General features: G+C 31.5%; 2 protein-coding genes across 9 annotated transcripts; one reads left to right on the top strand and one right to left on the bottom strand.

Annotated features, from left to right (window-relative positions):
* Positions 1-152: 152 nt before the first annotated feature.
* On the top strand, positions 153-18,766 carry PNUTS (Phosphatase 1 nuclear targeting subunit). Of its 8 annotated transcripts, XM_011633419.3 has the most exons (10): positions 153-310; positions 432-646; positions 1,805-1,900; positions 4,304-4,488; positions 5,145-7,060; positions 15,562-15,785; positions 15,866-16,004; positions 16,291-16,596; positions 16,831-16,990; positions 17,242-18,766. In XM_011633419.3, exons 3-10 carry the CDS (start codon positions 1,898-1,900, stop codon positions 18,041-18,043), a joined length of 3,735 nt encoding a protein of 1,244 aa, XP_011631721.2. In that variant the 5' UTR covers positions 153-310; positions 432-646; positions 1,805-1,897; the 3' UTR covers positions 18,044-18,766. The 8 variants fall into 8 exon arrangements, with proteins under 8 accessions (XP_011631721.2, XP_088933397.1, XP_025073230.2 ...); XM_089077271.1 differs by lacking the exon at positions 4,304-4,488; XM_025217445.2 differs by lacking the exons at positions 153-310; positions 432-646 and adding an exon at positions 653-1,098.
* Positions 18,767-19,419: 653 nt separating this feature from the next.
* LOC105423618 (calcium load-activated calcium channel) lies at positions 19,420-20,998 on the bottom strand. Its single transcript, XM_089077299.1, has 5 exons — positions 20,915-20,998; positions 20,657-20,815; positions 20,457-20,534; positions 20,059-20,378; positions 19,420-19,993 (listed from the first exon to the last, which is right to left on the bottom strand). Exons 2-5 carry the CDS (start codon positions 20,715-20,717, stop codon positions 19,901-19,903), a joined length of 552 nt encoding a protein of 183 aa, XP_088933425.1. The 5' UTR covers positions 20,718-20,815; positions 20,915-20,998; the 3' UTR covers positions 19,420-19,900.
* Between the last annotated feature and the right edge of the window lie 64 nt (positions 20,999-21,062).

Here is a 21,062-nt window from a genome sequence, read left to right as displayed (position 1 = left end):
ATTAACATGGCGGATGTGAGCGGATGATACGTGCGACATGCAGAGTCAGAAATATACTCGGCACGTAGTGCTCGTAATAGTTGTATTGTGACTTGACGTCATTCGTTAAATTTAATGAAATCATAAATTATTTATTCCTATCCAAAGACGCGTGTTTAATAGCTCATGCTACGTTTGATCGTTTGATGCACATCTAGCGTTGCGCATTTGATTCACGTGGTGGAAGAACTGGATGTGACCTGTTATGGGATACTTCCGATTTGCTCCGGCTTATTGGTGCCATTAGGTAGAAGCGGCTTCGAGTAGTCAGGTAAAACATTATTCAGTACAAATTTTTAGGAATACGAAATACGACATCGAGATGTGATATTATACGAACGTGCGAGCGTATCCAACAGCAGCGTTGGATTCTAGATAACATTTCATTGCAGATGGCAAATAAACGACGAAATATAGACGGATTACGGTTGAGAATCTCATAGCCACACAGGTCTTCGATGCCACGGGAAGAGTCCACCGTGCAGGCGAATCGGATCTACATCTTGACTATACGTCGTTCTCATTATCATAGGAAATGTTCCGTTTCTCATACATCACCGTCGTGAACATTTATTTTCCGTAAAAAAGGATTTAATTTTAATCGAATGTGAGTGAATCTTGCTATTTTCCATCACAAAAAAAAAAAAAGAAAAAAAAAACGAAAAAAAGGCTAAGCGATTGAAGAAAAACCAATGGTAGATTGAGAGTCACTTGAATATTTCCCCGAGAGATTCTGTTTGAAGTTTCGTTGCGTAATTGTTAGAACGGTGATTTGAACGTGAACAACGTAGAAACACCGTTGTTGATCAATCGATCGGTTGCTGGTGAATCATATCGAGACTTTGTGACATAATCATGTATGGACTACTGAACATCAGGGAGTCAAGCGAAAGGTTCACGGGAATCTTGCAAGTGTAAATCGAAATTCATCGTCTCGGGTGAAGCGGATTTTCTTGTTGATCGAGTGCTGAAAGACGGGAAAAGGGACAAAAAGTGTTAGTTTTTTTATTTTTAAGATATGGAAACTTCGTCCGAATATATACATGAGAGACATCTTAGGTGTGTTGCACAAATAGAACGGGGTCGCTATACGACACGACACGACGCAACGCGACAACGGGCGGCGACGGCGGAGGTGGCGAAGTGACGAAAGCTCATTGGGCGACCGTTATTGGCCAGCGTGGAAAGGCGTTCTCAGTTCCGATTAGTCGGCCGCGCAAGACGGGCGGGTGGGGTATGCGCGCGACGGTTGCGCGACGGGCATCCGGGCTAGTCGAGTGAGAATTATCGTTGCGGAGTAGAGCGCACTCGTATCCTCGCTTTTATCTGAGCATTTTTAACGAGCGGTCGTTGCGAGTTCCGCTTCAAACCGTCGTCTATTTTAGGAGGTAGAAAATGACTATGGTAATTGCGCATCCGTAGTTCACGTAGGGAACGGCTGGTCACGAGAATTCCATCAGAGATTGCACGATTCGAATATCCTTGGTATTATCATCCCTGTCGATTAGAACCGCGCGGCGCTCGGTACTTTGTAGCGTTAAAGCAATCGGGGGAGATTTTATATTGAGAAACTCGTCGAACTCGCACGACCTAAAACGACGTGCCAGATCGGAGAGGCACCCGCTGACATATATTCATCATCTGGCTCTCTTCGAGCTCGCGCGACCGTGAGAGATTACGTTCAACAATATGGCGGAATGAGTGCGTCGCCCGTTGTTCGAGCCGCGCACGCCAGAGATTTCAAGTATTTCACGTTTCGTTGCAGACGCGCGGGGACGCGCGCGATGAATCCATGCTCGATCCCAGGTCCACGCTCAATACGATGAAAATGCTCTGAAACGCTAGCAACATCAGCAAAATGGTGAGTCGTATTCACAGGATTCTTTTTTCCTCCCCCCTTCCCATGTTTCGCTGCGAACGTGGCGAGTTTTTTTTGGTAGGCGCGTAATTCGGGAGAGGTGGCGCCATCTGGCGAATTAGGCGATGGCAAGAGATCAATAACCTTTGCTCTCCTCTCGACTCGTATTCCATTTTGATCGTTACGAAAGCCGCGCAATTCATTAATTTATGAGATTAGTTGGTTTGCCGTTGTCCACAAGTGCACAATGTTAAACAAATTTATATATTTGAATAAATATTGATATTGATGAATAAATTAAACGATATCTTTATATTAATGTCGGGTAATATGAAATGCAATAATATGCATTAACGCATGAAAAATGATTTTATGCACAAATAATTCTTGCAAAATTGTTTTTTTATTTAATAAAAAATTATTTTTAAATTGCGATAAATATATATTGAAATTTATTTAATTTAATGGATACATTAAATTTATATTTGAAAATATTAAAAGAATTAATGATTAATCTCATTTATTATTTATTTATTATTTTAAAAAAATATTTTATATTATTTTCTTGATGCTGCAAATTTAAATTAGATAATCTATATTTAAAAAATTTTTCACTTTAGTTTTTATATTTAAGAATATCTTTAGAAAAATCCAAATATTTTGTGATATTCGGATTTTTCACTAAATATCCGAATATTTGATGATATCCAAATATATAAAGATGCTATTCATTAAAATATTGATAATATTTAATTACTAAAATTTTTTGTTTCTAATTCATCTGCTACTATTTTTCTAGTACATTAACGTAATTATATCAATCTTTTTATCATAGACTGTGTTCATAGCATAACTACTAGAAAAAGTAGTTTTCCAATCATAAAATTTTTTTAATATGTTGAGTATTATGCATTTAATAATTGGTAGAACTAGAGAAAAAAAAGAACCATATTAAAAAATCTTACACAGTTGCGAAGTTGCTTTTTCTGCTGAACGCAGCTATAGTAAATATTTTCTATACAAGGTGTCTCTGGATCTCAAGGTGGTTTCTATTATACCTAGAAAACTTGTAATTTTTTCTGTTTGAAGAAAACTAGGAACTTGTATGAAATTTCGTAAAGCCTGAGGCTTGTTCTTTTTGGCTGAATTGTACTAATTTCATAGTTTATCTTTCTTTCTTTACACTGGAAGAAGAAAGATAAATCCTGAACTAGTGCAGCTAGTTTAGCTAAAAAGAACAGACCCCTTGTATTCACGATGCTAGAGATCGGTCCAAGATCTTGAACAGAAAGATTTTGGCAGAATTATTCAAGTGTAATTGGTCAATTTTTTTCCATCTGAAATCTCGGATCGATTTCTAGCACAAGGCTTTAAGAATTTTCTGGAATTTCTCTTTTATTGAGATAATATCCTTTAGAATTTTATTTTACAAGCAACACTCAGTCACACTTTAAGTTAATTTATTTTTATTCAACAAATTTTTATGATTTAATTTAACATACATTTTTGCAAATTTTTCTTTTATGTTCAATATTTCAACAAAGTGAAAATGTAACAGAATTACATCTTTGTTTTATTGTACTTTTTAGAAATGAGAAAAAATGAGATTTTTATACAATGTAAAATATATACTGACTTCCTACTTTTTTTTTATTATTTAAAATTTTCTTTATAATTTATGATGCCCACAAAGTATTATTAAAAATCAGTTATTTTATAAAAATTAGTATAAATGCTACATTTTGAAAGGTTAGTTTATAATATATTAATCTTGTGATATCTTAAAGTTTTATAAATATGTATATCCACGAAGTGATATTTATTTTTTATTTAAAATTGCATTTCAATTTCTTATTATTAGTTGTCTCTTGTGTTTTAATTGCAAATAAGAAGAATTTTCTAAAAATATGATTTTTCAGCTATGTATATAAAATTGTAATATAAATATACATATGTATATATTTTTTCATGAAATATTTGTATAAAAATAATTTAGGTTATATTATAACCTAATTGTTTTGTTTTTTATATTTTATATATTAAATTGTTAAATAACCTATTCTAATTATCGTTCGATCTACCGAATATTTTTTAATAATAAAATTTTCATATGGAAAAAAATTATATATATTTTAAATATTTACTTAAGAATGGCTTGACTTTATAGACTTTTGAAAATTATAGAAAGTAAAATAAACAGCAATATTTATATTTTTGTAGAATTTCTTTAAATAATATGATTGGATTTTTTAGATTTTTCTTTGAGATTATGAATAGACACCTCGTATTTTATTTTTTAATAATTTTCAACTTTTTAGTTTTTTAAATTTTGAAGTTGCAAACATTTTAATTCTTATATGATGAATGTATCAATAATGTTTTTCTTTTCTTAAATTGTATTTTCAGCCACGTATAGACCCTTTATCATTACTCAAATGCCTTAGCGTTTTATTGGGTCCACTAGGAGGTATTAAGAGTAAAGAAGAGGTTCATCGATTAGCTAGTTTAATGACAAAATTTTCTAAGAAGCTTGTTTCAAAATGCATTTATATACAAATATTGAAAACCACTAATACGGATTTACTTAGCCAGTAAGTATCAAATTGAAAATCTATGCACATAATATTAATATTATTTAACTTTATAGATATGTAATTCTATCATTTCTCGTGACATTAATATAATAATCACAAAATTTATAAAAAAACTTATTTAGCATGTTGAGATGCACAAGTATATGTAATTCATATATTTGTGTAAAAGAAAATATAAACATGCAAAAGAAATTATAAAAGGCTCTGAACCATTAGGCGGTGCTTTTTGTGTGCCGTTTTTACTGATATGAGTCTTACATAGTTTTGTTCTAAAATTTATTAAAATTTTATTTTGTTTTATCAGTTACATATATGATTGCTGAATCTCTTTAGAAGAATATATAATAATAATTTAAAGAAAAAATCAGATAAAAATAACAATTTATTTTTTGTTATTTACATGAACTATCATAATTTTTAATATTTGTGTGGAGTTAATCTTTTTATGAATAAAGGAAAATTTTAGAATTTAATTATCATAATGTTATATTTATAATGTTATATTTATAATATTGCTAAACATTATAATAAAAATTGGGATTTAGAAAAGTATATAATTTGAGATAAATATACGATCTATCTACAAAATTAAAATACAAAAAATATGTAAATTGAATTATACATTTTACATTTTGTAATATCTCTTTTTGCAGATTTATGAGCGCTGGAGGATGGAACCTCATTCACACATGGCTCACCGATGGCATTCTTGCCAAGAACTGGGCTCTTATTCAAGAACTTCTCGAGCTTCTCTTGCTCTGTCCCGTAGATATTGAACGATTAAAGAGTAACAATTGCCCAAAGTTAATCAAAGGTTTGTCGAAGGAGGGTAGTCACCAGGGTGTTCGGACATTGGCTAGCCGACTTGTAGAGCAGTGGTTAAAAATTGTAAAGGGAGAAGCGGCGCCAAATTCGGTACCGGCTCAAATCATGACGGTTTCAGTACAATCGAATGCTACTGTAAGCCAATCTGCAGCTGTTCCTTTGCAACATCAGCAACAACAGCAGCAGTATTCCACTAGTTCTACTCAACAAACCGAGGCAACGGAAGGTACAACTCTTCTCGTGCAAGATTTCAAGCTCGCGCAACAACCTACCACAAATATTTTAGTAAATCAGCAAGAGCAAGAGAAGCAGCAACAATTGCAGGAAAGGTTACAGCCTCAAACGGTGCAAATTGTCAGTAAAGCCCAGCAGGCGCAAGTCCAGCAGCAAGTAACGCAGCAACAATGTAAAAAGCAAACGTTTGTTGTTGTACCGTCGTCGTCACTGCCTGTTTACAAGATTACTATTCGCGATGGCAATCAAGTCCTCGCCAAAGTAGAGACGGACGCTGCAAATATAAGTAATGCCCTAAACATAGCTAGCACAAGTACGGAAATCAATGGGACGGACGCTACACAGGAAGTGAAGCCAGAAGTGGAAGAATTAGATAGGACAGAAGAAAATAACAGTGCAGCTGGTAGTCGAGACGACGCGGTAGATGTTATACAATCGGACGATTCTGGGCACATTCCTAGTGAAGTGAAACAAACTGTAATTAGTTCTAAAGACAATCAAGATTCCGAAAGTGTTAAGAGCAAAGACATTAAAGACTCTAAAGACATTGTTAGTAGTGATAGCGGTAAATCTAGTGATAAAGAAAATAATAGGGACTCTCATAAAAAAGACGATAAAAGATTCAGTAGTAGTTCCGATAAAAAAAGTAGCAGCCATCATCATGGCTCGTCTTCGTCTTCATCTTCATCATCTAAAAGTTCGAAGCACAGCACGAGTTCCAGTACGCACCGCAGTAGTTCCACATCTCATAGATCTAGTAGTCACCGCTCCAGTTCCAGTAGTTCTAAAACCTCTAGCTCTAGCAAAGATAGGTCTTCCAAAGACAAGGATAAGCATCACTCTAGTTCATCTAGTAAGCATAGCTCAAGTAGAAGTAAATCCGAACGAGACAAGGAACGAGAAAAAGAGAAGGAGAAGCAGAAAAAGGATCAGGCGGAAAAGGACAAGGCGACGCTGGAAAAAGTGCAAGGCCAAGCATTGAGTTCTAAGATGGGCAAGATACCGAAGAAGCGGACGGAAGATGAGAAGTCGAGCGATGCAAATGGAAGAAAGTCTTCGACCGAATCGCGTGATGGTTCGAAGGAAAACAAAGAGAAAGCGGATTCGAAGAAAGATGCTGTTTCAACAAAACTCATTGCCGAAAAGAAGAATATATCTATTTCCATTGAGAATAGGAAAAATAATCAGAATATATCCATTTCTATTGAGAATAGAAAAAATAGTCAGGATTCGGGGACACGACCGAAAACGGTGAAGACGTTCAATTCGAAATTCAGATCCACAGGCTTAGAGGAAGAAGTAAAGCCACCACCACCCAGATCGAAGAAGGCGAATCCTGTTGTCGATAAAAAGGTCCTGCCTCCAAAATTGCCTTTGAAGAGGCCATCGCCGTTGAGGGACACCGTTCTAATGACTGAGAAACGTGTGAAGCTATCACTGGACTCACCAACAACACCACCGAGCGATGAGAAGAAGGGAGGGATTAAACTGATTCCACCAAAACCTAAACGTAAGTATATTGGTATCTTATTACAAACTATGTATAAAATTTCTTTATTAATACATGATCTCTATCATAATTTTCTTTTTACTTATATTCTTATCTTAATCTAAATGTAAACATAGTGCTAATGTTCTGAGATAAAGCAGTCTATAAATTGAATTTTAACTATTTACTCTAATCAAATTACTCTATATATTATGTAAAACTAAACTTATTTTATGTTTTATTTTTGATAAAAAATATATTGAATAATATTGAAAATATATATAAATTTAGGAATATTTTTATATTAAATGCAATTTTAAGAAAACAGAGCAAAAACCAAAATGTTTTTAGAGCAAATATCTTCAAAATTATCTTAAATTTATCAATGACTATAAAAATAGTAAAAAAAATATGCAGAATATAAGATTTTATATATATATATATATATATATATATATATATATATATATACATACGTATCATTAGAAAAGGAATTTCAATTTAGTTTGCGGCTCGGTTCTCTTGCTGAAGCCATATTAGTTTAACATAGGCGAGAAATGACAGTAATTTCTTTGCTATGAATAGCTCAATTTTTTTCTGAAATAACTGATCATATTTTAGCCATGATCAGCTGGTTTGGAAATGATTGAAGAATGACTCATTATTTTAAGAATTATTTTACGTGACAGATCGGACAGATGTTCGTTTCCCGCACATTTTCCAAATTTCAGAATCCCAAAATTATGTTTTTAAGATAAAATTAAAAAATAAACCTAAAAAATTATTAGTTCTCGCAAGAAAATTATTACATGTTATTTCTCGCCTATGATGTAAAACTGAATTGATTCGAATGCCAAGCCTAAACATTGTTATAAATCTTGTTTTGTTTTATAAATCATATTATTTACAGTTTTTATTAATATATTTTTACATATACTATTATATACATTTAAACTATATGTTATATGTTATATATTTTATATTCATTTTTTATTTATATATTAAAATACTTGACTTTATATTGAATTAATAATTAGATATACAAATATAATTTTATAATAATTTTATATTTTATTCGGAAATGTTATTTTATCATTTTTGATAGGTATTATTATTGTGACATTATTTCATACAAAAAAACATTATATTATATCGTTATAGGATCTAAGTTTTAAAACTAATTAATAGAATAATTATTTAATGATAAATGAATGACGACTGCTTAAGCTTTGTACATTGGCATGCTGTGTTATATATGACTTACTAACTCTTTAATATTGAGTTTGCAGGTGGATTATATAAGAAGAGATCGAAGAACTTGGTACTTAACGTGATATTTTTACATATCACGAATATTACGAACATTTTCTCTGTTGACTCTTGGTACTATTATATTAGAGATGTACTTGCCTATGTATCTTTAACTTATTGTTTCTTCCAGGCATATCGTGTATAGCGTAATAATTTTTTGATAGTACACCCCTTTTTATTCCCCCAACAATTATTAGCGTTTCTTGTAGAAGATATAATAAGCTGTAATGATTTATCCATCGTGCTACATGGAACGTAAAGTGGTGTTATTTGGATCACGAAAGTTTGGTCTACGAAAATAAACACCTCTCATTTGAAGAATGAAGTCATTAGGATCGGCACGATGGCTACGAACTTTTTCATATATTAAGAATCTCCGATAGCAGGTAATCTTCGATACCCATACTCATTACAACGCGATTTTTTCCCATTAAAATTTACGCGACTAAAGTAATTTATATATATATATATATATATAATATATAATATATAAATATACAAATACTCGATTATTTCGAAGTAAGACGTATAGGTTTTTTTCTCATTGAGAGTATAGAAAATTATAAAGAAATCAGTTTTATAATTATGGATTGTTTTTGCGGGCATGTGTTTTAATCTTTGATATCAGTGATGCAACGATACAAAGGAATCACACGCAGGAATAGTTCTAGTCTTTCACTAGGTAAGGCAACAAATCTCGTCTATTCATATTTTTCCCTTGTACATGTACATCCTTTTAAACATTTAAATAAATTTATTAGAAATATCGAATACTTAACTCTCGTTTCTGCTATACTACACATATTTGATCACTGTTAAATGGCTTTAAAACGGAATAATTTTATATTATTGACTATGTATCGCGAACCCATCCAGATTTCCAATCTCTCATTTTAATGTAAATGCATAAAATGTAAATATCTAAATGTAAATGTGGTTCGATTAATTCAATATTTTAGAAAAATACCGGTGCACTAATTACATTATCAATTTTAAAATTTTTTATCTTCATTTTTTTCGCACAAAAACAGCTCCTTTGATCGTCCAGTATATATTTGTTGCCAATAAAATACGAGTATTATCCTTGTTGGATGCATGTCGATAATATGAAGTTATTATACTGCAATGATTTTTCACGTACATTGCAGTGACTTTTCACTTGTTACATATGACAAATGAAATGTTTATGAATTTAACAGAGAGAATTGAAATTTGCATGGGTGATTCCGATCCTTTAATAAATATGAAAGTAAAGAGAGAAAGAAAGACTCATAGAGAGAAAGAGAGACGAATGAAAGGAAGGACGAATGATTGAGAGAGAAAAAGAAGATATTGATGGCCAGAAAGAAACTGTGAAGCAACATTGAATATTGCGGTATATAAATTAAGAATTAAACATAGCACTGAAAGTGCATGAATTCCGAAGCTGCATATTCGACATCTTCGAGCAAGAAGGCCCCTCGGATCAAGGAGGCCCCCTTTACAACATTCGACATCGTCGGATTGGCGAAGAGTCTCCTTTGCCAATGTTCGTGAACTGGAAAGATAGATAGAAATAGATAGAAATAGTAAAAAAAGAAAGGAAAAAAAGAAAAGATAAAAGGACGAGGCGAATCGCGCTCCAAAATTTGCAGTTTATGCGCGTGGCTGAACAGTCGTCTATATTTTCTTTGCAGTTTATATCAAATTCATATAATTCCACGAAATGATCAGACAACAATTATTCCCTCGTAAATTACTCGCGATGTTCGTCTTCGCATTAGTACGATAGTCACGTTTAACTTACGTGATAAACGCGCGGCAACACGAAAGAGAGATACTATAATGTGCGTCTCGCCCGGCGCGTCGCGGATAATGGGATAAAATGAAATTTTTTGCGCTTCACGCATTGCAAATTTTGGTGCGGCGACGATACCGATTTTGCGCCTCGCAAGCAACCGGAAATTACGTAAGATTTCGAAAGACATCCCCTTCCCTCGCACGGGAAGCGTGTCCATTCCTCGGTAGAGAAAAGAAGCAAGGAGGAGCGGAACCGAGGATCCGACAGGGACCTCGACCCCGCGTGTCGGCGTTCTCTCCTCGCCGACGATTTTGGCATATCGGCCTGGCTGCCGCCGGACCGATTTCCATCCACGGCACCCACCGGGGAGTTTGAACAGAGTTCCGCGCCTCGCGAGGTGTACCGTCGCAGGGACCGATGTTTTTGCGACCGCCTTCATTGCCGACGCACGTGGCCCCGTTTGCTTGTGTGACGCCACGGCTGGCGTATGTACCTATGCTATAACCCCGCGCCTACTAACTATTCGACACACGTCGGTCCGCACCGAACCTCGTGGACTTGATGCCTCATCGCGCGGCGTCAACAACGTCGCGAAAACTTGCGCGCGCGGACGGAAAAAAAGAAATATTCTATTAGATCGCGTGCAAATATATGCATAACGCTCGATTTCACTGCACATCAGCTTCTGTCATATTTTAAGACTGCCACGCGGTGGAATTTATCGGAACTTACGTTCGAGATCGCAAAAGTATATATTCTCGAAGCTTCTTTACGCGCGTATATGCATACGTATATATTTTTGTGTTATATATTTACATATATACATACACGTGGAGGAATTAAATATAGAATATTATATTTTTATTTGAAATACTATATATATTTACACACACACACACACACACATATATATATATATATATATATATATATATGCGAAGAAATATATTTAGACTATATTTAATAATCGCAGCTATATTTAATTAATAGTAAAAGTATAAAAATAGTAATAATAAATAGTATCGATTTTTGTATGTTTAAAATGAAATACAGGAATGATATTCGAACCTTTTGCCTTTGAAATAATTTCGAAAAGTGAGACTTGTTCTTTCCAATTGACATACTGGCACAAGATAATGAAAACGAAAAACAAAAATGCAGAATATATTTGCATACATCAAATAGAATATTTTGGTTTTTCCTTCTTTTTTTGTTTTTGTTTTTTGTATTGGATATAACTGTATTGTAAATTATTGGATTAACTGTATTGTAAATTATTAAGATAATATTTAAAAGTAACAGTAAGGGGTAACAATAGGTTCTGTCAAATATGTATAAATAGGATTGTCTCAAATGGGAAGGATTTATTTTCGCTACTGTTTAGTATTTTTCGAATAATTTACTGAAGTAATGTATTGAATTAAAGACTGACGTTGAATGCGCGTTTGAATTTATTTTTGAAATATATATGAATAGCGGAAAATTTTTATAAAATGTGGACACATCTATAATATTTCCTGTTACTAATAATGCATTATTTGATACTCTTATATAAAATAATCATATCATTTCAAATGCACGTTCGAATTTATTTTATCAAATAAAGCCAAGCCTCTGAGCTTGATGGCGATTTAAGTAGATACCTTTTAGCAAATTTTAGCATTAATTGTTAATCATTAAATTATTCATAGTTCTGTGAATTCTGTATATTTGTCAAAACGTGCATGCACATTTATATAATGATCAAGTAACGAATAAATAAGCGTGAATACGTGAAAGTGCTTATATTTTCCTGATATCAATGAAAGACAATTGAGTTATGTATAATAGCAAATACATGGATTCGTTAAAATGTCAAAATAAATAGACTAAAAAAGAAGCAAAGAGAGTCACGTACGATTATTGGTATGCTAAATTTAAATTTTATATCGAGAAAAAGTGATCACAATCTATACAATAATTAATAATATTAATATACATACAAAAAATTCCAAATGTTTCGATTTATTTTTGAATAGTTAATATATTATAAATGTATCGAAGTTTATAACAATTAAAAAAAAAATGTCAATTCTTGTGATCAGAACAACTCGATAAATTCGTGTGTTGTTCACTCCAGGTGCTTACAATGCTGGGAGTTCTTTTAAATATTAATCGTCAAAAGACTAGACATTTTTAATATTTTTATTTTTTTAACATTAACTTTAATATTGAATGATAAAATGAAGCTATTTATTTTTTTTTATACAGCGAATTCTATTCCTATGTGTATTTCACTTTTTGTGCATTCACTATATTGTGACTATTTTATCAATATAAAACTTAAACTTAGTATACTAATAACTATGCCTGATTCATGAAGATACTTGCCTCTTTTTTAATCCATTTATTTTTATGTATAATAATTTATTTTTGTGTACACGTGAAAGTCTTGCTGATTTTTCGGAGATTCCAATTGTTTTTTATTTTTTTATCTGCATAAATATATATGTACTGCATCTGCATATAAATATATATATGTACAATTGGTATAACGAGGTCGTATCAAATCTATATATTCCATCAGTATCAATTGTGAGAGTGTGGAGTTTCACATCGTTATACATTTTTGTCATAAATGTAGCACAATACGACAATGTATAAAAGATCAAAGATAGTGTCAAGAGTGGCTTGACACATGACGCTATTCGAAGCAAGCGACAATCTGTTCAGATTAATGTGTTTTTTTTCTTTTTTAGACCGTCTGTCTTTATGAAAATAAAAAAGAAAATTCTTCGCATAACGTAATCCGTGTACTCTTCCTTAATTTTTCTATTAATTTCAAACGATGTTTTATATGTTGATGCTGTTAGTATACACTGGGATAGTCTAAAATACTCAAATACAACTATTTGATTACTTGAATTTATGAATATAAATTCGGTATCTGAAGATAATATCCAAATATTGACAGCATTACTTTATATCGTATCCTTTAAGCTTTCAAGAATCTTTGAATCAGTTAATTTTAACACGAATCCTGTTTTATTTATGTAATGTGTAATTTATATAAATTAAAGCGTTTCTGTATTATTTATAGGATGCCACAACGATTCTGTATGGAACATTTGGATGAGGATCAATTTGTATACTTTATTATGCTAAAAAATATATTTCTGATATTATTTTATAAATATTCTGATCATTGACGTTACATCGTTATTAAAAAAAAAAAATCGATAAATGAGCAGTATTTTTTCATGTTTATATTTAAATAATAATCGCATTTTTTATATACATATGAAAAGTCCCATCTTTACTATTTAGAAAAATATAATTTTACTCGATATTGAAACAAATTAATTTTATTTTCATAATAAAAGAATATACTGCAAAGATTGTTGTTATTTATGTATATTTATTAGTTACAAATTATTTTTTTATATTTTTGCTTGTAAATTATAGATACACATTATCGTAATATGAATTTTTTTTTATTTTTTATAATTTTTATGCAGCAATAGAATAAATGTAAAAATCAATTTATTCCGTAAAGGAATATAATCATTTGAAATAAAACCTAATATTTATTTTATATTTTTAGCATTGTAATTGTCCTGATCTAATTCGAAGAAATATATATATACATATACACACACATTTTTTTTTTGTTACAGTCATAATTTACAAATTTCTATTCCCGGTAATATTACATCAATATTATAATTTTCTACTTGGCAATTTGAATATAATACGTAATATAATGTAATTGTATATGTTGTACATAATGTTACATTGCCGAGTAACAAATTGTAACATTAATGTAATGTCACTGTTATTTTATGTTTGTTGTTTATTGGGTTATAATGATAGATTAAAGCAGTAACTTATTTTTATATTTAAGCGTGTTTGTAATGCATTAAAGTATTGCTGATTTATTCGATACATATTTGATCGAAGATATTTGACCGCATATATTTGGCAGTCTTATTTCGAATTCTTTTTTCTATCATATTAATGCAATTAAGAAGATACATTCATAGTTTTTGATATATTTTATTTAGAATTTAATTGAAATAAAATTTGTTATTTAAAAAAACGCTTGCGCATTTGTTCTCACAAACAGATAAACAACAGACATAGAAAACAACATTAACAGACATTAAAACAACAGAAAAAAAAAGCATAATTCGATAATTTATTAAAAAGATATAAGACTTTATTAAAAGATAATAAGAATTTTCAATGATTCATAGTTAACGGAATATAATAATTATATCGAGTGTATAACTTACTTTTTCTTTAAAACCCTTATATCCTGATTTATGTTTATATTGCATTCACAATTCTCCTTTCTGCAGCCCGTAATCACGAAAGCAGAAATAAGAAATAACATCGTCATCATTGTCTGATTAATCGTTTCTCAACTATTTTTATATTATTCAGGATTAATATATAAGCAGATCAATATAAGAAACTCTTTAAAAATATATCAGTTTAAATCCTTTATATTTCTTTTCTTACAGGATTGTTGAACGAAATCAACAACGAGTTTGTTGTTTGCAGTAATCATTAACTTTCTAATATGGAAAATCCATATTCATCGAAATTTTAAAGAATTGATTTTTTACTTGCAGCTGCTGAAAAATAGAGGATGTTTCTTACTTTTTCAGATACAAGAATTATTAAAACCATCAACGAATTATCACAACTCTTTGCAACTCATCAACATATTTTTTTATATATTAACTTATATATAAATATTATATAAAAGTATATTTTGTACATAATAATTTTTACAAGTTATTCTCTTTGCAAACAGAAAAAAAATTGCAGTCTGAAGACATACTGAATAATTATATATAAATGTTTCCTAATGTTTGGGCATAATTTTACAAGTAAATTTAGCCAAAATATAACAAAAATAATTTATATAAATATATTTCTGAAATTTTACTAAAATGATTAAAAGATAAGAATTATTTAATGATGAATAATCGATATTTTCTGAAAAATTGAAATATTCCAATATTTATACTAATTTCTTTTATCGTTGTCACACGCTGAATTTTTTTGCAAAATTATGCCTATGTATCAGGAGAAACGCTGTATATTTAAATTTTTATTAGCGGAATGATGTTGCTTCGCAAAATCGTTTGATATAAAATTATTTTCAGGAAATGGCTCTGCTGTGCAGCATTCTTTTTACAAAATTTGTAAATCTTAAAGATTTGTTATTTAATTGTAACATCGTCACATTACCAATATCCTATTAATATTTCCCAATTGTTTTCAATTTCAAATATATGTCAAGGTAGCCAAGTCGAGAATAAATTTTGCAAAATTCTACTGATAGAAGGGTTGCATATTCGATGGGGATATATTAGAAGGGATGTATATTCGATAATGATTGTACGATAATTCTCAAGTGAATACATTTTTTTGTTTTCAGCGATGATGCTACAAGAAAGTGATATGTTTATGGATGCTTTGACTGCGTCTACTAAAAGCAAGGAGCCAAGGAAGCGAAAACGCAGAACTTCTATCACGAAGGATGGCTCTTCGGAAGCTAAGAAACAAGAAATCGCTACCGCCGATAATCGCGAAAGCACACCACCACCTGCCTCACCCTCAAATACCGAAGAGAAGTCAGTCGCCCTCAAACCTAATTTCAAAGTAAGTGCCGGATGTAGGCTCAAATACAATTTTAATACTATTTTAATAATAAATTAATTGCGAAATTTTATTTTTTGTAGTTCTATCAAGATACATTGGAAATTGAAGAGGACAAAGATCAAAGAGAAAAAGAAAATGAAGAAGAATCAAAGAAGGATAAAGCTCAAGCACTTGACGAGGAGAAAGACAACAGAGATGATGATGATATTGGAAGTAACAGTAAGTATTTTATCATCATCTTAATTACATAGGAAAAATGAATTTTTTTATTTAAAAATATTTTTTTTTTAATTATACGTATATAAATTATGTTTATTTTGCATAAATTGCGTAATCATAATATTACATTTATCTATTTCATTTATAACGCGTCAATATTTCATTAAAAAATTTATTAAAAAATAATATATTATTATTAATGTATTTTAATATTGCAAATATTTCGCGTATTACAGTTAAAATAAAATTAATTTTGTCTAAATAATTACGTTTGTTTTTTTCGTAGCACCGACTCCCGAGGAAGATGTAGAAGACTCGAAAGATTTGGAATCTCCAGAAGATGCATCTTCGGTAATTTCGGATTCAGCGAAGAATCCTGAAATACGATATGTAGATGGACTTAAAAGCGTTTTGCTGCTTCAAAAACGTAAAGGCCCGAAAAAAGTTTTGAAGTGGAAGACAGATCTAGAATCCATACGTTACTTTGAGTTGGATGAAACAGAGAGAGTTAATGTGACGAAAACATTTACTGATATGAAGCAAATGGAAAAACAAAACGAGAGAGAAGCATTCCAAATGGCGAGAAAATTAAGTATGTAAAATAACTGTAATTCTTTTAACTACAATTACGATATCAAATATCTATTTGCATAAAATACAGTCATATTTATATAGTTATTTACATAACTTTTATAGTTATTTATATTTGTGTATGACACACACACGCGCGCGCACACACACACACACACACACACACACACACACACACACACATACATACATATACAAAATTGATATATAAAATATAAAATGTTTTTTTTATTAGATAATGAAGATTTAATGGAGGAAAGAACGAGATGGAAACCTTTAATTCCAATTGATCTACCACCTCCATTAGTGGAACCTGGCAAAGACAGCAAAGAGAAGGATATCCAATACGCTCGCGAGAAGGGCATTCTTCAAGCCCTTTACTTTAATCGAAGCATGTACGTATACATTATAGTATATATATATATCGAATAATTTCATTGATATTTGTTTATTAATCCGCAACAATGAAATATTTTTTTATTTTATGAAATTTAAAGATGAATATAGAAGAATTTTATAAAGAAATATTAAGTTCTATTTTCTCTTCTTTTCTTCTGTTTATGAAATCATTATAAGTTTAAAAATGTTTTGTCGTGCGAAATAACATTTTTTAGTGTAGTCTATAATTTTGATTGCTTTTGAATAGGATTCCGGATTCTGCAGCTGAACCCGATGAAGAACGAAATCATGTGATGACTGATCCCAAAATAATACCGTTAGATGATCTTGCGGGTAATAAAGAGAGTGAAAAAGATTTCACAGCGATACCATGGCCGGAACCCAAGCCACAACCACCGCAACCGCCGACAGTAACGACGTTCCATTATCCGACGACTTATCCGCACAATCAACAAAGTATGATGGCGACGATGGGTCCTCAATCAACAATGGGCCCCATGCCGCAGATGCCCCAACAGATGATGGCTCCCACACATATGACGCCCATGTCTCAAGAAATGACGGGACCAATGCCAGCTACCGGTGGTGGCGGTTGGAGAACGGGCGATGGCAAAGTCCTCGTACCGGACGTTAGTATGAACCCGATGGCAAACATGTCGAGTGGTTTTAATCCGGGAGTAGAGGGTGGACCCATGGTACCACCAGGAATGATGGGACCACCACCTATGTACAATCAAGAGGGTTACGGTATGATGTGCCCGGATGAGATGGGATACAATAACTTTCAAGGCCCGCCTGGACCTATGTATGGTCCTGGGCCTAATTTCCCGGGCCCGAGAGCTGCCCATATGCACAACAGAGGCAGAGGTGGTCCTGGTTGGGGATACCGTGGACCTGTTAGAGGTGGTTGGAGAGGTGTTGGCGGCGGCGGTTGGCGAGGAAGTGGGAAACAGCCGCCAGTATGTAGACAGTTTTCGAAAAATGGTTATTGCCGAGTCGGCGATAAATGCCAGTATCTTCATCCTGGTGTAAATTGTCCGCCGTTTTAAGAATGGAATTGAAAATGTGATGTCGATTGAATTGAATACTAATGAGATTGAAAGATTATCTCCAATTGGAAATTCTCCAATAATGGTGCAACAAAAGAAAACAGAGATCTGGCAGTATTGTAATAATGCATTTTAATGATGCATGGTATCGATGACTCTTTTTAGAGTGTCATTGACAATTCACTTGAAATCCATTCAAATGTGCGAACAGATGTAAAACAAATACAAAATACGTGATAATTATCGATGTGCAATTTTTTGAAGATAAGCAGAACATGATTGCCTGAATAGAGTTTCTATTTGATAATACTCGATGTGTTCGAAGTAATGTAAATATGACATTTTAATAGTTTAAAGTATATAGTTGTCGCGGCATTCGATATGATCGATTATAAATGTATTGTAATATCGAATTCTAACACTGAATCTATTGAATTCATGTCAAGCTCATATCGGCTGCTGGACAGCAGAATATCTTTCTAAACAGCTCAAAAATTTGGAAAGATTGTTAATGTAATTTTTTTCTATCCTCTTCAATGTTCTTCTCATGACTTCCAGAATTATGGACTTTGAGTGTAAAATTTTTTCTCTTTCTTTTTATTATTTCTTTCTTTCATGTTCATATTTTTCATATGAGATCATTACCAAGATTATGATTCTATACTATTTTTCTCAAGGACATGTTTAAAAAAAATCGCAAAGAAAATAGAATTATATTAACAATTAAGGCTTTCTATAAACAATCCTGAAATTTTATCCAAACCTGAGTCATATAGTATATATTGCTCCTCGTTTTGCGCTTTAAATAATAGAATTTTAGGATATAGAGCGATGTTGATAATAATATTCGACAATTTCTAATGAAACAGAAGTTTCAATATGATAAGATCATATTTTGAAGCATGGTACTACATCCCATTAAAGACTCAAAATGTCTATCAAAAGAAAGATAAGGACAAATTCATACTTTTTATCGTAATATTGTGTAGATTTCTTGTAAATATGTTTGCATAATATATAAACATAGATTATTCTTTAATAATTAGACTATTAAGTTTAGTTATATACAATGATAAGAACAGAATGATAATATTTAATGGGAATCATATGTATAATATCCATTTAGGTAGAAATTATAAACGATCTGATGTTATTTCAACCAATTTTCCCAAGTTTAATGTACAAAATCATGTAACAATTCTTTATAATTTGAATCATCATGGTAGTTGAATTGTACGTTTTTTACTCTACAAGATAATTGATTACATCTTTTTGTATATGATTGATCGTTATGTTTGTATATAACATGTTGTATAAGCGTTGCTTGATAAAAATACACCAGTCATCATTATTTTTAAAAAAAATTTGTGCAATAATTTTATGAATTATAAGATATCCTTTATTATTGCTCTCTCTAATGCAATATGTACATAAATTTAAAATTATTTACGAGTTTTAATGTTTGATATTAAACATTAACATCAAACATTAAAAATTTTGATTCAATTATTAAATTTGCTATTTAACAAATAAATTATAACAATGTTAACATATTTAAATTGATATATTTATATATCTAAAGGTTGAGGTGATAAGAAAGAATCTACATTCAGCAGAATTTTTATTTCATAATTGTTGGAAATTTTTTATGTTGTGATTAGATTATTTCTTTATTAAAAAAAAATAACTTCTATCACTTGTAAAATAATTTCTGCTAAATGCAACCATGATATAAATATAATACAGGAGATATAAAGTAATATGTGGAATTATAAAGATTAATTGAACATAAATACTCCAAACTGCACAATAAGGTATAAAAAAATTTGTGCACACTAGTAACAATTAAATTTAAATTTATTTAAATTGTTGAGGTGGAGGCCCAAAGATACTGCCACTCTGTTTGCTTGCAGTTCTGGATGGTGCAAAACCGAGCATTTTTTGAATATTCTAAAAACAAGATTTATGATAAATTCTGCACTTGTCCCATAAATAAGATGATTAGTAAAACTTACTTGTCTAATGCTCATGGTACATAGTATGTACAAAAATATAAATGAGCATTCTGTGTAATCATCGCCTGGAAGATTTCTGTGCGATAAGCCTTGTATCCAGCTGATCGGAACAAATGGCAATCTAGCAACCACTCGACCATCAAATATGTTATTAAACATACTTAAAAGTGCTGTAAATGCAAATCCAATTGCAAACATGGACTTCATCTTCACAAGAGACAGATCACGATTGTTATTCTTCAATCTCTCCTCCTCCCGTTCAATCTTTTTTTTCTGCTGCCTGTCCAAAGAGTCGCCATGCGCTTCTTTCCTCTTCTCCACTACAAGATAAAAACACTACAAAGTAGACGAGAATTTCTAGAGACGATTCCTATGGTAAGGATATATTGTTCATTCACATTTTTTACTCTGTTTCTCCACCTCGGCTTTCAATTTTTGATATTTTTCAGTTCTATATACCATCAGCCATGTCAATCCTAAAGAATACAATACTTTGAAGCAACAAATGTATAAACATAAATGAAATGACTGAAGAGTAAACCATCTTGTGATTTTTCTCCTAAGTTTATTAATACATTTAATTGATTATCGTTCATACCTTCGCCCAGCAATGCCGTGCATATGCTGATAAACAAAATCAGAATAGTATCTGCCCACATACTTGAAATCACTTTTCTAATCACAGTTCGTGTACAGCATATATATGAGAAGTAACGCGATCAATTCTCATAGTAAAAAGTCACGATCGAGAATCAATCTGGAAATAATTACTCCTAATGAATCGTACTTCTATTACTGATCAATGAATAAATATAAGAATAAACTATTAAACTGAAGACATTATATACAGGTATACCGAAATATATGATATATTTGGCTTTAGAATTGAAATGTGGTTTCTTTGGGTTCCGAAACACATCAATATTGTGCTACTCAATAAATGTACTCATTGGTCGACTCCTATCTATTCTTATAGAAATATTTTAATAATTTAATTCTCTTTT

This window comes from Pogonomyrmex barbatus, unplaced genomic scaffold (assembly GCF_055798465.1).
Source record: "Pogonomyrmex barbatus isolate J1 unplaced genomic scaffold, ASM5579846v1 scaffold2, whole genome shotgun sequence".
NCBI lineage: Eukaryota > Metazoa > Arthropoda > Insecta > Hymenoptera > Formicidae > Pogonomyrmex > Pogonomyrmex barbatus.
The sequence above is the reverse complement of the archived record's forward strand: the minus strand, read 5'-3'. Positions and strand labels throughout refer to the sequence as shown.

Excerpts from the sequence above, each read along its gene's own strand:
- PNUTS (XM_011633419.3), top strand. Across the intron at positions 7,061-15,561 it reads GATTCCACCAAAACCTAAAC|CGATGATGCTACAAGAAAGT; the intron begins GTAAGTATATTG and ends TTTTGTTTTCAG. Across the intron at positions 16,597-16,830 it reads CCAAATGGCGAGAAAATTAA|ATAATGAAGATTTAATGGAG; the intron begins GTATGTAAAATA and ends TTTTTTTATTAG.
- LOC105423618 (XM_089077299.1), bottom strand. The coding sequence starts at position 20,717 with ATGTGGGCAGATACTATTCTGATTTTGTTTATCAGCATATGCACGGCA. Across the intron at positions 20,535-20,656 it reads CACGGCATTGCTGGGCGAAG|GATTGACATGGCTGATGGTA; the intron begins GTATGAACGATA and ends TGTATTCTTTAG. Across the intron at positions 19,994-20,058 it reads GTACCATGAGCATTAGACAA|AATATTCAAAAAATGCTCGG; the intron begins GTAAGTTTTACT and ends TCTTGTTTTTAG.